General features: G+C 46.5%; 1 protein-coding gene across 1 annotated transcript in view; it reads right to left on the bottom strand.

Annotated features, from left to right (window-relative positions):
• Positions 1–3,571: 3,571 nt before the first annotated feature.
• CLSPN (claspin) overlaps positions 3,572–18,330 on the bottom strand; it is a 169,529-nt gene continuing 154,770 nt past the window's right edge. Inside the window, exon 24 of the mRNA XM_088460613.1 lies at positions 3,572–4,819. Within this exon, the coding sequence (XP_088316739.1) occupies positions 4,712–4,819 (108 nt within the window). The 3' untranslated portion in view covers positions 3,572–4,711. The remainder of the gene's footprint in view (positions 4,820–18,330) is intronic.

Consider the following 18,330-nt stretch of genomic DNA (forward strand, 5'->3'; position numbering starts at 1 on the left):
GTGACATCGGGACCAGTACAATGACTCCTGCCTGCAGCATGGATTGTACCACCTGTTAAATAGCCAAAGCCTTGTCCGCGTATTTCAGAAGTCCTGTGCAAAACAATTGATGGGGAGGCCTTCTGCGGAAGGAGAGGGCGTACCCCAGAGACCACTTCCCTCACCCAGGAATCCGTGGTTGTCTGACACCAGTGCTGGGCAACTGAAGTCGGCCTCCCACCCTGGGATCCCCCAGGATGCGGCTGTTCCCGTCAAGCGGAGGGCTTGTCATCAGGCTTGGCAGTCGGACATCTGGTAAAGTCAAGGCTGCTTTTTAGGCCTGGCAGATATCTTGGCGGTGTATGGCCTGGGAAAGCCTTACCTGGGGCCCAATAGGTCTGAAAGGATGGAGTCCGAGCCCCCGAAGAGGCTGGAGCCGAAGGCAGAGAAGCCGACTTAGCTGCTGCTAAAGGTATTCACGATCTTGTCCAAATCAGGGCCAAACAAGACTTTACCGTCATAAGGCAAACATTTCAACCACTTTTTGGATACCGCATCAGCCCTCCAAGAACGGAGCCATAGAGAGCAGTGTGCCGCAACGGCCACAGAAGAAATCCTGGTTTTTACTAAGCCAATATCCAATGCTGCCTCAGTTATATAGGTAGCAGAATCTCTGAGGTTTCCCACAAGATTCAGCTGTTCTCTGGTAGCATTTGGGGCTAAGGATGTTTCCAGGCTGTTAGCCCAACATTCCATGGCCCGAGCCACCCAGCAAATGGCCATAGCTGGTTTACACGCAGCCCCTGAAAGGGAATAAACAGATTTAAGGCAGACCTCTACCTTCCTATCTGTAACATCCGTCAGGGATGACATGGAAGGCATAGGAAGCGTTGGCCTTCTTACCAAGCGCATGACATGGGAATCCACCGCCAGTGGAGTCTCCCACTTGAAAAAATAATTCTCAGCAAAAAGGATTAGCAGAGACTAGATGCTTCTGCGGTTGATAACGCGTTCCAGGCATTTTACACGCTACCTCCAAGTGATTCACCAGTTGGTCAGACAATGGGAATGTAGCCTCAGTCACTTTTCTTCCATGAAATATTAATGCCTAGATTTAGGCGCAGGAGGCTCATCCTCAATGATCAGGGCTGCCTTTACAGCCTGTATTAGCCCTGGAATATATATTTTTGACTTGACCCCTGCCTCCAAAGGAGGGGGGCTCAGAGTCAGACGCATCCAGAAGCAGTCCATCATCAGATGACATGTTCACTCCATACAGTAGATTGCAATGACAGCAAACCCCTTTTAGCTGGTCTACTGACTGGTGCGTCAGTCTGCCGTACCTCAGTCGCACCCTGCAATATAGCAGGAACTGTATTACCCCACTGGGGGGTGGGTGCAGGTGGTTACAGCAGATTGTGCTGGCAAAAAATGCTGCTGATGAATACTGAACTGTGGAAACACAGGAGGGCCTGCCAAACGCCCTGCAATGGTTGTTAGTGCTTTAGCAAAGCACACCCATGGCGGCTCCTGCTGAGCGGCAGAAGGACCCAGGGGAGTGTAACACTGCATACATAACTCTTCAGAAGCTATGTTCCCTGCCCCTAACGCCGCTGTACATTTTATACAGAGCAGCTTCAAGAGGGGCTAAAATCTATATATATGGCAGTCGGCCGGCATTCCCCTGCTGCTATGCCACAGTCGCGTCTGGTGCCCTCCAAATTACCTCGCCCCGTTTCCAAGTATAGTCTGGCACTCAATCAATCATATTCTAGTGTGCCCGAACGATCCATTTTACTCACAGAACGTATATACATCAAAAAAGGACTGCACCTCCCGGTCTTGTTGTGCACATCAACGTGGGTGCTTCCCACTAAGCATCGTCCTTGTCAAGAATTATAGAGAGAGGGCACTCAACAGATTAGTAACAAAATAAGATCTTTAATAGATTAAATGCCAATACCTGTATGTAGATCCCAATCCGCCAATACGAGCGATAAATAGACCGATCACAACCATCAAGGAAAAGCATATTTTCATAGTCCTTACTTGAAATCTTTCTTTGATTTTTCAATGTTTCCAAACCGCTACTATAGAAATGGGATCAGTGTTTCCTGTTAATCTGCAAATACATAACTTCCTTGTTGTAGTATGACACACTAAAAGACAACAATATTCCTCAACCAATGTATGCAGGACATAATTGAAGATCTTGGGGAAGAAGTATTGAACTCTGGATAGAGAAAGTACCAATCGGCTCCTTACTAATTTTACAGACTGTTTGAAAAAAGAGTTAGATTATTGGTTGGTACTCTCTCTCCCCCGAGGCTTAATACATCTCCCACTTGTACGCTTGAATTTAGTTTTCTAATCTTCTTTTCTCATGTCTCTAAAGCTACCATTTATCTAGCAAAACCATGGATGGGTCCCTTTTGTTTTTTTAGTTGAATGTGGACAGCTTCTCACCTGCTCTAGCTGCTTCTAGGGATTACTTGTGGCTATTTTTGTATTAATTCATAATTACAGACTGCTTCAGTTTTGTTGTTATTGCAACTGCTCCAACCTGATTACTAGGAGTAACAGAACGCAAGGAAACTGTGGGATTCTAACGGGGAGAGTCGTGGGGAGGAGGAACATGGGAGTTGCAAGCTGCACATACTAGTGGCACCAATAGGTTCTAATGTACACTAGTCCCCAAAGCATGTTGTGTAATATACAGTATACAAAAGCATGGTGCTCATGTTTTATAATAATCAGAGTGGGACCGGTGTTGTTTAAGTCAGCATAATTACTTCAGTAATGGTCAACTATAGGCGATGAATTGTAAAACAGTAACCAGATTACGGAATCTATTTTATACATTTTCACAAGAATGGCCATTTCTATTACATACTGGATGGAAGGCTATCAGACATTGATCTGTGTACTGTGATAGACACTGTAAATTATACTGATAACCAAATGCAACATCATATATTTTTCAAATTCTTTTTTCCTACAGTGAAAAAAAGAACCAACTTATTTCCAATAAAAACTTTCCAATTTACACTCTTTAAAGGTAGTATTGTTTATTCTGCTTCTACCCTGGCATGTCACACACATATATGCAAAGCCATTTTTTTTTTCACAAATCGCCTTGATGGCATAATTGAGGAATTTGCTTCACCATGGTCAATGTAACTCTTTTAGAAAGCAGAAATCAAAAATAAATTTTGTTTTGTTGTGGGTGCTTAACACTTTATGCTGATGCAGATTTTGAGAATGCAGAGTACTATATGATTGGGTATATTTTTCCACTACATAGTTTGATATACATTTCGCTACCTTTTTTTGTCAATAAAGATTAGCTCTAGATATTACTATTTATGCCTTTTATATGCAGGGTGGTCTGTAATATTTATGCGGTTCAGTGTTTTGCAAGAAATAAACAAACATACTTTTCATAAGCATGGGATATATTAATTTAGCGCTCTTAAAAATCACGGACTTGTGTGTCAATGTTACCATACTATATTTACCTATCAATTGTTTTGCTCAAGCTCCCCCTAGTGGCCATTTTATATAATATATATACACACATACATACACAAAATTGACAAAAAGAGTTTAATTTATAAAATCTAAAGAGTACTTTCTTTATAATAATTTAAAATATTGTACATGAAGAAAAATATTACACATTTGCAGACATATTATACATTAGTTAAAATAAAGGTAAGTCTCCCTTTAGAAAATGTATTTTTCAAAAGAATGCAGAAAAACAAACCTAAACTACTGTATAGAGTATGGAGTCATGAGGTTCAACACTCACTGTGTATAGTGAGTATTGGTGACTTCACAACGCCAGCACTGGGATCATGACAGGGATTTAATACTACTTACAGCATTTTACCCAAGTAGTATTATAACTGTAAAAATATCACAGGCATGGGTCAAATACTGTAAGTAGCTTTAAACCTGTATAGAGATTGCAGCACCCGCATTACTCACTGTGTACACAGGTTTGGGTACAGGAGGTTGACGCTCACTAAGTTATAGAAAGATGGCAGGTTTGATCATGCAGGCTGGCTACATAACAGGATCAGCAGTGATCTAGCAGTAAGAATAGAATTGGCGGTGTTTGCTTAATCGAGTGAACTATTCATTACTACTGAAATTCAAGTGATATTCTTTGCTTGCATTGTGGTAGATTAGATGAACAAACAAAATAAATAAAACCTGCAAAACAATGAGCAGTAATCAGATATCAATTTTAAGATGTGAATAAATGGACAGCACCATATTAACTTAAATTCAGAATCTAACAATATTGCAGAACAAAGCACAAATTGTGCTGGCTATCCTCATAGTACATTTTGCTTTCGTACCTAACCCATGCCTTTCAGATATTACAGATAGACTGCAAGACAATCAACATTGGCCCTTACAAGACCATGAATGTACAAGGAGCATTACAAAAAGACTATTTAACAGACAAATATCAGAAGATATAAAACATCTACAACACAACAGTTTAAATACATACACAAAAACACAATACAAGTTATATGGAAAGATGACATCTTGCTGCAATAACATTAACACATTCAAGTAAAATTCAGCATTGTCATCTATAGACATCATCCATGAAGTGCATGGCCATTGTCCACGAATAAATTCCACAGAACTAGACACTTCTGGCTTCCTCCATCTTCTCTTCGTAAACATTGAACGGTACATAAAGTGCAGTAGCCTAGTTCTCCAAGAAAGGGAAAATACTGCGATTTTTGCTGCTCGTAGTGTAATTATCAGACTTTAAACGCTTGGGAGAAGGGGTGGCAACTCCGATGTTCTTTCTAACCTGCAGAAAGATAGTAGAGAGCAATGTGAGTAAAGCCTTGTAATATCAACACACTTTTCCCACAGCATATACTAAATGGGTTAATTAAGACTTGTCAATGTAAAAACACAAGACAAACAGCAATGATGAAAAACATAAGTCCAAACAATTCATAGGTGAAAGGTTTGTAAACGTAAAGAAATCATTAATAAAAAATAAGTTAACCAGAATTAGAAACTGTAGCTTGAATATGCAGCATTGTGAGATATCCTTTTTGTGAATGCATTGACTGGTAACCAAATGAATAGGGAAGGTCACGAGGAAAGTAAGGTGGTTGTTTCTTCAGCAAGGGCTTTCATAGCTGTGATGTTTCTTCATCCAGAACATTGTTAATGCTAAATAAACTCTTCAGTCTTCAAGGAAAAGTGTTCTCCGAGCAGTAACAATTACCTATAGAGATTCTTTTGGGAGTCTCTAATTTGGTACAGACTGTGCGCTCATAACGGTGATAGGGCTATTTTACATGAAGTACTGCACATTATGCTGTGTCTTAAAAAACCTGCAGCATTTCAAATCATAAAACTCATTTGCTATAATTGAAATATAACAATTGCTGTGTAAATAGCTGTTTGTTTCTCCTACTAAACACACTTAAGAAATGTATATATTGGAGACCATGGGCACGATTCAATTGAACGCGAATTAAATAGCACCGGGAAGGAGCTCCCGAAGCTATTCAATTCTGTGCGCTAAGGTTTTCTTCTCGCACCCCTCCAGGGGTGTGAGCAGAAATCCTATAAAAGTACAGGCGCAATGCTGTTTTCTGCCCTTAGCGCTGCGGAAACAGCATTGCGCCAGGCAGCTTAGTTGGAGAATGCCGATTCTAGCGACTAAAATGAGATATGGTAAGAACTTACCCTTGTTATCATTCTTCAAAGTCCATAGGGTCCACAGGGTTGACCTTGGGGTATAGCTGGATCTGGATCCGCGCAGTTAAAAGCTTTAGCTCCCAGGATGCACTAATTCCATCCTCCTCTATACCCCGAGCCACAGGCACCTCAGTTGGCAAGTAGCCAAGGTCAGAGGAGGAACCACAGAGAGAAGGAAGACTGGAACGCAGAAGAACCATACTCGCAGAAAAGGAGACGGAAAACCGGTGGCCAGTAACACAGCCTATATAAAGCCACGTGCGTCAGGGCGGGTGCCCTGTGGACCCTATGGACGTTGAGGAAAGATAACAAGGGTAAGTTCTTACAATCTCTCTCATTTTCTTCTTCAGGGTCCATAGGGGGTTGCCAGGAGGAAAGAAAAAGTCTTGGTTGTCAACCACTTGAGTTCCACCGACTCCAGTGGTTCAAATGGAGGACCCTGGGAGGGCCAAAAGAACCGCCAAATCCCAAGGAGCCACTGCGGATATCCGGTAGCGGAGCTATCTTTCACTGGAACCACACAGATCATCCATGTTTCTGTAATTTTAAAAGGAGGCCAGGCGTAGGCCGAGGTACAAACAAGACTGAAGGAATGCCAAAATCCTAGAAACACGAAACACTTGAGGATTGTAATTTCTCGTGCCACACCACTGAAGACAGGTATTCCACACTCTGTTAGATCCTGGCTGAGGCAGGCTTGCGTGCATGCAGCATTGTGCTGATGACTGAGCTGCAGAAGCCCTTGGACCTTAAGATGGATGTCTCAAGAGTCTCGCCGTCAAAGAGACTACCAAGATCCGGGTAAAGGCAAGGACCCTGAGACAACCGGTCCAGACGTAGAGGCAGCAGGAACGGAGTGTCGACGGAGAGACTCCGAAGATCTGAGTACAAAGGAGGACTGGGCCAAGCTGGAGCCACCAGCAGAATAGTGCCGCCTTCCTGCTTGAATTTCCGAAGAACTCGAGGAAGCAGGGATATCGGAGGAAATAGATACGCAAACTGGAATGTCCACTTCACCGACAGAGCGTCCACCAAGCTTGCTTCGGCATCTCTAGTTCTGGACCCGTACACTGGCAACTTGTGATTGCCACCTCCGGCACGCCCCATTTATCCACAAGGAGTTGAAACAACTATTGGAGAAGAGACCATTCGCCCGGGATGCATGTCGTGACAGCAGAGGAAGTCCGCCCACCAATTGAGGACTCCTGGAATGAACACTACCGAGATGGCTGGAAGGTGGCACTCCGCCCAAGACAGGATGCGTGACACCTGTCATCGCTACTCGACTCAGAGTGCCCCCTTGATGGTTGATGTACGCCACCGTGGTGGCGTTGTCAGACTGAACCTGCACAGCTTTTTCTTGAAAAACGTGACTTGACAACTGGAAGGCCCTGTACACGGCCCGAAGTTCCAGAATGTTGATCGGGAGAATTGCTTCTTCCGCTGTTCAACGACCCTGAAGTGAAAGTGGACCTATTACTGCACCCAAACCCCGGAGACTGGTATCTGTTGTCAGAAGTACCCAGTCCGGGATCCAAAAGGGTCAACCCCTGGTGAGAGATGTCTGAAGCCACCAAGACAGACAGGCGCACCTCCGTAGACAACACTAGCATCTGAGTCCTGATCTGGTGTGGTAACCCATTCCATTTGGAAAGAATCAGCCGCTGGAAGGACCTGGAATCGAACTGGGCTTATTCCACCATTTCGAACGCAGACACAATGGACCCTAGAACCCGCATTGCTGAGTGAATCGACACCTGGCAACTGGTCAGGCAACTGCGCACCTGCAGTTGTAGGGAGAAGATCTTTTCTGGGGTTAGAAAAATCCTCTGCTGATGAGAACCCAGAAGGGCTCCCAAATAAACCATCCTCTGTGAGGGAATTAGGGATGACTTTTTCCAAATTTTCAGCCACCTGTGTGCTTGCAGACAAGCGATCGCCAGGTGTAGATATCATAGAAGTACTTCTGGAGTGTCCGCCAGCAATAGGAGTTCGTCTAGATACGACAGAAGCCGTATACCTTGGCTCCGCAGATGGGCAGCCATGACAGCCATAATTTTGGTGAATACCCTTGGAGCCGTGGAGAGGCCAAAGGGAAGCCTGAAACTGGAAGTGTTGCTGTCGTATAGCAAACCGCAGATACCGCTGGTGTGAAGGCGCTATGGGAACATGAAGGTAGGCGTCCTGGATGTCCAGGGAGACCATGTAGTCCCCAGGTTCCATAACCAGAATGATGGAACGCAAAGTTTCCATCCTGAATTTGGGCACTCTTAGGAACTTGTTCAGAGACTTTAGATTGAGGATAGGCCGATGATACCCAGTGGTAGAGTAGGAGTAGAGTAGTAATCCATCTCGCGCTGAGAAAGCGGAACTGGAACAATGGCCCCTGCTTTCAACAAGGACTCTATGGCTCCACAAATCTGCAAGGCCTTTGTTTCGTCCAGAGGACTCCTCATGCAGAAATACTGGTGGGAAGGTCTGTGACGAATGGAGAGGACATACCCCTGAGAGACCACTTCTCATACCTAAGCATCTAAGCATCTGTTGTGGTATTGTACCAGCACTGGGCAAATTGAAGAAGTCGGCCTCCCACTCTGGGATCCCCCAGAGGTAGACCCGTTCCATCAGGCTGAGGGTTTATCCTCCGGCTTGGAAGAAGGGCGTCTAGCGTTCCAAGCTTGTTTCTTAGGCTTAGGGGTTGACTTGGCCACAGATTGCCCAGGGTAGGACTGACCTTTGGACTTCCCCTGAGAACGAAAGGATTGAAATGCAGAGGTCATAGCTTTTGAAGGCACAGCTGTTGATGGCAGAAAAGCCGACAGACTTCGCCAAGGTGTCTACAATTTTGTCCAGGTCTGAGCCAAACTATCTCCCCATTGAAGTGCAAGGCCTCCAGGCCCTTTTTGGAATCAGCATCCGCCCTCCAGGAGCGTAACCACAAAACGACGAGCAGACAGCTGCAGCAGACACTCTGGAGGTCAGTAGACTGGCACCCAAAGCCGCCTCACCAATTTAGGCAGCAGCATCTCATCATCCCACAAAAGCTCTGAGGTTCAGGAGCCTCCTCAGGGAAAATATCCTCCAGCACATTGGCCCAGCTCTCAATGGCCTTAGCCACCCAATATATAGCCATGGACAGACAGGCCACAGCCCCTGAGAGAGAATAGATTGATTTCAAGCAAGTCTCCACCTTCCTGTCCGTGGAATCTTTTAGGGATGAAATGGAAGGCATAGGTAGTGTGGCACTCTTGACTTTGCGAGTAACATGAGAATCTAACGCAGGTGGAGATTCCCACTTTTCGCAATGACCTGCAGGAAACTGATAACTAGAAGCTAAATGTTTTGCAGCTGAAACCTCTTATTAGGCGATTGCCAGGCCTCCGCTATGTGGTCTGTCAGCTGGTCAGAGAGGAAAAAATGCTGAAGTCACTTTTGCCTGTTTGCAATTCGGGTATTTCGAATTAGGAGCCGGAACGTCATCCTCTGTCAAGAGTGGATCGAACCGCCCTTACCAAAGCTGGCACATTAATAGAAGATTTAGGTTCCATCTCCCGGACAAGGGAATCCGAAATCAGATCCCTCAGGCATTTCCCCATCATACGAAGACGCGTCTGTATCTGACAGATGCTTAGACTGAGATGACATAACCTGGCATTTAGACGCCTTCTGAGGCTTTACACTCCGTAGCATGGCCTGAAAGGCCGAAGATGAGGCCTATACCTATACTCTGGACTGAATTAGAGAACACATACACCCAAGGTAACTGACCAGCTTGCGGAAGTCCCTGGAAAGGAATAACAGACTGTTGAGACACCGGAGGAGACTGCATATAGAGCGGTAACCCCTGATAGGGGGTAACAGTATGAGGTCCAGGAGTAGACTGCAATAACTGCGGAATACCCTGAGAGGGGAGAATGGCTGTTTGGGGTAACCCCATATGGGAGAGAACGTCCGGGACCGCCAGGCGATCCACGATGGAGGCCAGCACCTGAGAAAACCTGGGGGGTTGGAGGGACCAGGCAACTGATAACACCTCTCACACAACCCATCCTGATCCTGCTTACCAACCCCTGCAGCACAGCGCCTGCAGGAGAGCAGAGTGGGAGCAGCGCAGCGCTTGACTTCTTTGTCAGACATGGCTGACTAAAATAAATATATATATTTGCCTCTCCTGCCAGCACCTCCAGCATCTACCCAGAGACCGGAGGCAACGGACTGCATAAATACGCGGATCACCGCAATAGTCAGTCCCCCCTGTGCTAACGGTGACCTGACTCCGGCCGGGCACCAACTTAAACTGAGGTGCCTGTGGCTAGGGGGCGGGGTATAGAGAATGGACCCAGTGCATTCTGGGAGCTAAAGCTTTTAACTGTGTGTTGCCCTTGGATCCAGATATACCCCAAGGTCGACCCTGTGGATCCTGAAGAAACACTATGTTTAAGGCGCGAGCATTCTCCGACCTAACAGCGCGCTGAATTGACTTGCTCCGGGAGCTCCTTTCTGTTGCTATTTCAATCGAACCTGGGAAGTTATATTGGAACTCTGCCTTTCTCTATGCAGAGAAAGATTCAGAATGGCTTATGCCAGACATCTTGGTACGGGTTGAGATTGCTGGAGGGCGATCCTCCGATTGAAGTATAAGAGTATATGCAGTTATATATAGATTTTTATTCTTTCATGGACCGGGGAACGAGTGACGCATTTCAATCATCATTCACTTCCTAAGTAAACATGTATTGTAACTACACCGTTATAGTTTGTGAACTACACTTTATAACTGTTGTGTCTTCATTAATGTGAACATTGACTGATGAAAGATTCTTTATGGTTCTTTTGTCATTACTGTGAAACTATTGTACAAGTCTTTATGATGTAATGATAAGTCTTGCTTCAATAAAAACATTTAAAAAAAAATAAATGTTTAAATATATGTACACAAACGCAACAGGAATATTACAAAGTGTTTGTATAAGCCACATGCTCGTACACATGCGTACTTTCATCCAATTTGAGGGAAACTGCATCCTTGGGCCTGATTCAGGAGTAAGGCACGTAGGGTAGATGTAGCAAAGCCTTGAGGGAAAGTACCAACTAATCAGCTTCTATCATTTTACAGGCTGTGCTTGAAAAGTGAGTTAGAAGTTGGACAGTTAGGTTAGTACTATATGGTCACAAACACTAACGATGGCCGGGATGAACACATCGTGCAATTTAATGGACGGAATGATATCTGGTTACGACGTTAATTAAACTGCACCACTTGGTATACTATCTTCTAATTGGCCCCGTGCAGCTCAACCAACTAAAAGATATTGTGGACGACGCACGGGAGCACGCAATTGTGCATACACTGCATGATTTTTAGTTCCAATTTGCCTGGAAACGATAAATTGTGCAGATATCGTAGTGTATATCCAGCCTCTCTCTCTCCAAGCTTTGATACATCTTATCCTTAATTTGAATCCGCACACATTCCAAAATTGATAATTGAGTCAGAAGCAACACTTTCAGCTAAGCAGAGGAGTACAGGGAGGCAAGTAAAATAGATGGGAGCAAAGCGCTATCGTGGTCAGCTGGGAGAAGGACTGGAAGGGGGGGGGGGGGGGGGGTAAGGTAGTCCCTTGGCAAAGTAGGCTAGGACCAATAGCGCTGACATTAGTGATGGTAACTATGCACCAGAGGGTAACACATAGCTCAACTTACGGGCCGGAAGCCACAGGGGTGCTTGGCAAGGGTGGACATCTCCTCGGGAACAAGAGGTAGTGGACTGGAAGGAATAACAATTAGCGGACGGAGCAATCAAATGGTATGGCTGGGGGGTGAGGGGCCGGAAAGAATGTGGGATAGAAGAGAGGCATGGGTATCAGGGAAAAAAAAAAAAAAAGAGGTGTATATAAGAGGCGGATGAGGGCATTGAGAATAATCTGGTATATACATCAATTAAACTAAGCAAAGTATGCATAAAACAAACACATTAGAAGTTAAGCTAAACATTGCAACAGATTGTTGTATGCGGCGGACGATACATGAGTGCAAAGAATATGGTCAAGGAGCACAAAATGATCAGACGGGTGGCAAAAGGACAACCCAGGCAATCGTACTGGTACTGCGAGACAAAGAGCAGCCCGAAATAAAGACCATCAGAATAAGTAGTGTAGAGTCTGAGGGAAATTGCATTGATCAGACACAGTATTGCAATCTCCATGTGTTTACTTTAACTTACTATTACTGTGTCGGATCAATGCAAAAGTAAACGCATAGCAGGAGAGGAAGAGAAGGCTGGAATGGTGTACCATTCAGACCTGGAGGGCTGACGTGCAGTATTCTTAGATAGTCTTTGGGAGAGGGGAGTGCAGCAGCAGGACCACAGTCTCCAGTAGCAATACAAAGTTTGGAGAGCAAAGCCTGAGATTCAGAGAGCGATCTGGCCGTTAGCATTTTCCCTTGGTGCAAAACCAGGCTACGGAACGGAAAACCCCATTGGAACTTAATGTCTCTCTAGCAAAGTAAAGTGTGGTAGGTTTGAAATCTGTTTAGCCAGGGTGATTGGGGAGTTGTCCTGGAAAACTTGTAGGATGGTGTCATGGAAAGCAATTGTTTGAGGTTTATAAACTTCCTTCATAATGGCTTCCTTTGGGGTGAAGAAGTGCATTCTCAGAATGTCATCTCTGGATTGAGTTGGGTCCTGCGAAAGGGGGTACAATGCACGATGGGCATGGTCAAGAAGATGAAGGTCTTCAGTGGTCCCGGGTGAAAGATGGGTATAAAGTTTTGCAAGCTAGAGTTCAAGATGGGTCAGTTCAACCTCCTCAGGAATTCTTAGGATCCTTGAACCCCCAGGACCCGGTTATCTTGATCCTCTTGTAGTTTGATATCTTGGCACATTAGATCGAAATCAGATTCAATGTATTGTTGAGAAGCCACCACATTATCTACTCTGCATTCAAGCAGGTCAGTTCTTCCTCCAATTTCCATGATATATCAGGTTTAATGAAGTGGAGGGCCTGGACTGAGGGCTTTGATAGCCTTTAGTTCTTTTAGGAGAGAAAATCTCTGAGTAATAGGTGAAAGGTAGTCATCCTCAGAGTCTGAATATTCACGGGAAGAACCAGGTTTGTAGTTACTGAATTTGGCTGGAGTGTTCTGCCTGGAGAGATATGGGAATAGGTCACCTCCTGTGGATCTCTTCACCCTTGGCCTCTGGGGAGAGACCAAGAAATGGCTCAGGGCCAAGAGGGGTGGGGGGACATGTTTCAAAGCGAGTCATCTGGTTAAGAAGGCAAAGTCGTCACTGGGTAACTAACAGTGGGGAATTGCATCAGAGCCCACTTGTGGAGAGGAACACATACAAATGCAGTGAGAGGAGAGAGTGGGGTGGTACTCAAGAGATGAGCCCCTGGAAATCAGATTACATCGATGGATTATCAAAGGTCTAGATAGAGGACCCTCTTAGGGATTCCAGAGGTGCAAGGTCAGCGGAAAGCCACTGCCAGGCAGCTGCAGAAAGCAGTTAGACAGCTGCGTGGAGAGACTGGACCTGGAGAGAGTCCCTGGACTGGACATGTTCTGCGGGACAGAAGTGAGCCGGGAGTCCGGAGAAGGTCTCACTTCCAGAAAACAGTGGGGCTCGGCATGGAGCCAAGATGGAGGACACACTGTGGAGATTCAGGTCCTTCGGTCAGAGGAGCGAGCCACGGCGTTGGTGGTAAAGTGAGGAAAGCCCGGCGTCCGCACAGCTGGGGGAGGAGATAAGACAGAACTAGGTCCAAACTGAAACTTTGGGGGAGGGTAAGTCTCAGGGTCTGCAATGTTTGAAAGGGCACTGTAAAGAGATGTACGTCCACTCTCTGTGCCAGTCAAGCCCAGGAAGGAAAGCCTTTTGGCCATTAACTAAATGAAATCAGTCAAGCCACAAGGAGAAAGGTCTATCCTCCCGTAAACACTCCTAAGCCTAAAGGGCCTAAATTTCAATCCACAATTCTAGAAGACAACCCTTCATTTAGAGGACAACAAAGAGGGAAATCTGCTTGTCTAGCTAATGGACCAGCCACCAAACCCTCAGCAAAATAAATGGTTTTAAATTGAGACAGGAACAAAAGTCCCAAACAAAATGCCAATGCGTACAATTTAGTGAATGTGCCTACCATAGGTTGCTGCGCGGCACAAATGCTCAACTAAGGCCCTGTGTTGCGACACCCAGGAGGAATCACCGATCTGGTAGAACATGCCATCACATCTTCAGGAACAGGTTACCAAGCCCAAATGTAAACTTGGAAAATTACCAAAGTAATCCACCTTGCAATGGTATGTTGGCATGACGACCACAGACAAAGTGGTCCTCCGTACTTCATGAGTCTTCTTTACATATAGCCTGTATTGAGACTATACATGCATTATGCACTGTAAGAAGATTTGCCCATGCAGTAAAAGTGGCAGCCTTGTCTAAAACAGGGCTTGACAAATATTTCTAATATCTAGGAGCCAAAATGAAAGTGTAGGAGCCAGACCTGGGCAACCAACCCCCATGGCCACACCACTAACGGGGTACCCCAGGTAAACCACCCTCCCACAGCCACATTATTGAGAAGCTAACCCCCCTCTCCAGGCAACCAACCCCCAGAAAGACCATCTCGGGAAAGCAAAGCCACCGCCAGCAGTGGCCGAACTAGAGTGGTGGGCCCAGGTGCAAGAATGTTTTGGGCACCCCTATGCAGTGCCCCCAGTAGTGGTCCGCTATGCAGTGCCCACAGTAGTGCCCCATTAACAATGCCCCTTACACAGCTCCCAGAAGTGGTCCCCCCTATGCATTGGGCCTCAGTAGTAGTCCCCCCTATGCATTGCCTCCAGTAGTAGTCCCCACTATACAGTGCCTCCAGTAGTAGTCCTCACTATGCATTGCCCCTAGTAGCGCACCCCCCTTATACAGTGCCCCAGTAGTGGTCCCCCTATGTAGTGCCTTTTTAAAATCAGTGCCCCCAGAAGTTGTCCCCCCAGTAGTAGTCCCCATATACAGTGCCCCCAGTAGCGCCCCCCCCATACAGTGTCCCCAGTAGCAGCCACTCACCTCATGCAGTGCCCCTTACACACAAAATAAACATAACTGCTGTATCATTCACTGCCGGCTCCCACGCCCCTGCAGGCTGCCCGCGGTCCTCACCTCAGGAACCAGGATGATGATCGCTGACTGTCCTGAGAGTCACACACTGACACACAGCCAGGAGGAGCCGTGCCCAGCCATGTATCACCGACCGCCGGCTCCCATGCCCCCGCTGGCCACCAGCGGTCCTCAGCACTGCACTTTCAGTCACACAGTGATACACAGCCAGGAGGAGCAGCCGCTGCCCAACCAGCCCTGTATCACCGCGCCCGCTGCCCGCCTGACAGTGACTCCAGTTTCCAGTGCCAGTACAGCAGTCAGCGCGGCTGCCTCTCTCCCCTCATGTCTTTGACTCCGGTGCCGCCCTTGTTCAGCGCAGCCCCCAAGCCACCGCGGGGGCTGCAGGGACGGGAAGCAATCGGGAAGCCGACTGCCTATATACCGGCAGCCGGCTTCCCAACTGTCTCATCCCGGCAAGGATGAAATGCCGGGCGTCTAGATGTAGATGCCCGCATTTCCCCGACGCCGGGAGACCGGCGCCCGGCATCACGATCGTAGGACAGCCGCGGGGGGGGGGGGGGGGGTTAGGCACCCCCCCCGGGAGGGTTAGGCTAGGGGGAGGGAGGGTTAGGCACCCCCGGGGGGGGACTTAGGTTTAGGCAGCGGGGAAGGGGGTGGTTAGGGTTAGGCACTTTGAGTGGGGATTAGTGTTAGGCACTTGGGGGGGAAGTTAGGATTAGGCACCCCTAAGGAGGGTTAGGTTAGTGGGTACTTACCTATCCACGATAGGGATTTCCAGCGCTGTCGGGCGTCCGCTGCATCGCACTCTGCTCCTGTCGGGCTGCCGCTGACGGGAATCTATATCATACCCATTCCGCAGGGACAGTAGATACGCCACTGGGAGGCAGGGGGTTGCTGAAAATCTGGTCGCCAGGCAGCCAAATCTGGTCGCCATGGCGACCTGGCCCCTGGGTTTTGGCGAACCCTGGTCTAAAAGAATAAAGGGAAGAAACATGACCCTTCAGAGCGCCAAGTCTTAAGTCACCATCCACCGCTGAAAGAAACAGGCAAAGCAAAAATAAGACGTAGTAAGACTTCTTTTTACGCCAGCTGATGCAAGTTGTCCAGATCCTGGGATGTACACCACTGGAACACAACACACTGCTGGCTTGTCTAGTGGGCAGTGTCATACTGATGACTGAGGTATGGCATTGGATATTTATGGCCCTTAGAACAAATCGCACAACCTTGAAAGCTAACAGGGACTTCATGAGCCCTTGTAAGGAGTGGGTTTTTTTTCTCCCCAGTGACATGACTACTCTCTGCTATCCCAGAAGAGAAACAGAGAGGCTCCTACCATGGGGGATCCTCATGAGCAACCAGACTGTCATTCGGACAGTCAGTCGTAAGGCACGGAAACTGCCCAAACTTATTTTGTGTTCTGCTGACAAAGCACAGAGTCCTCTTGAGCTCCATGACCACCTGCAAGCAGTGAATTTCAAGACAGTAATTCTAGCCCAACAAGCTATTTTGAGGCTCCAAAGATATGCTCAACTGGAGCTAAAAAAATATATTCTGGGTGTCTTCAAACCCTCTGCCAATTGCCCCAACCAACTTCCCACTACTTTATTCATTCAAACATTTACATTTGGCACTCAGCCTTCCTATCAGTATCATTCCTTATGGAGAACCATATATGTCAAATATTCCTTAATGAGCAGTGTTCAGAATCATAATGCTGGTAGTCGAAAAGCTATAGGAACATCTACATTCGCAGGATATCTAGTTTTCACTGTATGCTCAGGAATGAGGAGGATAAAAAGGAACAGCATTCAGTAGAATGCCTGAAACACGTAATCGGGATTTGTCCACACTTCACTATCAAGGGTCTACCAACTGTGAGGACGGAAGAAGAAAAAAAAATTTCTGGAATCTATTTCCACACTATCCTCAATATTTAGTGACTGCTGGACAGCCCACAAGAAATACTTCCTGTTGAGAGTCTCAGTCAGGGCCCGAACCTCAGGGTCAGGGACTCCAACCATAACATTCCTCCTTGGGTAAACACTTAGCTTTCTCTTCCCAAGACTGTAGGAAGGCAGAAATTAAATGTTTCCACAGTTTAAACGTGAAGATTACAGAATCCTTTCCAAAGAGGACGAATCCTACACCAGACAGCACTGATCTTACTAGGCCTCAAGCCCAACAACAAGCTGGTCAGGTGTTGCAGGGAAGTGTCTGATTTGGGACCCAACCCAGGGGATGAAGTGTCACTCCCCATGGCACCAACAGAAGAGAAGGTAGCCGCTTGGCAATCGTGAGCACCACACATGAAGAAAAACGCTGAAAAGCTCATCAATCCAAGGTAGTCATGGAAACTGCAACACAGACAAGTAATATTGATAAACCACCAGCAAAACAGCAGTGTGTGGCAGCCCACTATGGAGTAGGTGCCAGTTTGGGATAGCAGTAACCCACCCACTCCCCCAGGTTTCAGCACCAAAGGAATCCCCTTAAACACACAGTGCCTGCAACTACAGTGATTGGGTCAACCACAGAGGTAGGACCGCAACATGTGAAATCAACAGAAGGAACAGTCCTTAGTATCTGCTGCAGGAATGCTGGTGAAATAAAAAAATTCCAAAATTAAGTCTAACAAAACTGGCTGTCTTTGGCAGCTGCAAAAAATGCGCTCCACTCTCATGGGCAATTTAGAACAAAGTACTGCAGCCTGCGAGTAGGGTATAGTGGTTGACATTTTGTAGGCAGACCTAAAGTGCTGAAGCTCTTGTATTGCAACTCTATTTTAATTTGAAACAGGACGCTTTCAGGTATAGTGATCAAATTCCACAGGATCAGCATACATATTTCATAGGCTAGTTTAAGAAGCATTTGCACACAGTAACTAAAGAGAGTTTACTTTGTCCCTAGGTACCGCTTTATAAAGTTCCCATGGTATCCAATTTCATGAAAAAAAAAATACATATTTTTATAGTTACGTTAAATTTCTGACTTAGGAGGAAAAAAAAGTTGTCATTTCTTAATAACCCTTGTACATTTGAACTAGAGCAGGGATGTCAAACTCTCGGCCCGAAGAAGCTGTTTATGTGGCCCAAATACATATATTATGCGGCCCAGCTACCCCTGAGCGCCGATTGCGGCAGGAGTGACTGGGCCACATAATATTTGTGTTGGAACGCTGGTCTCTGAAGCGATCAGAGAAGCCTCTGATCACTTCAGAGGCCAGCATTCCCAGAGCTGCAGCTCGCGGGCGACTTCACTCACTATGTGAGCGGCCTGCCCTGCTGGAAGTAGTTAGATCAAGTGAATGGCAGGCGTCTAAGCGGGAGCGGTGCCCAGCAGCCAGCGTGAAGAGAGGCAAGGTAGAGGTAAGTGGGGTCTGTTCTATACTGGGAGGGGGCGCAAAATAAGGGGCATTACATAAAAGGGCATTACTGAGGACTCTGCATAAGGGGCATTACTGGGGGAACAACATAAGGGGCATT

The sequence above is a fragment of the Taudactylus pleione genome, unplaced genomic scaffold (assembly GCF_031769625.1).
Source record: "Taudactylus pleione unplaced genomic scaffold, aTauple2 ptg000007l, whole genome shotgun sequence".
NCBI classification, from domain to species: domain Eukaryota; kingdom Metazoa; phylum Chordata; class Amphibia; order Anura; family Myobatrachidae; genus Taudactylus; species Taudactylus pleione.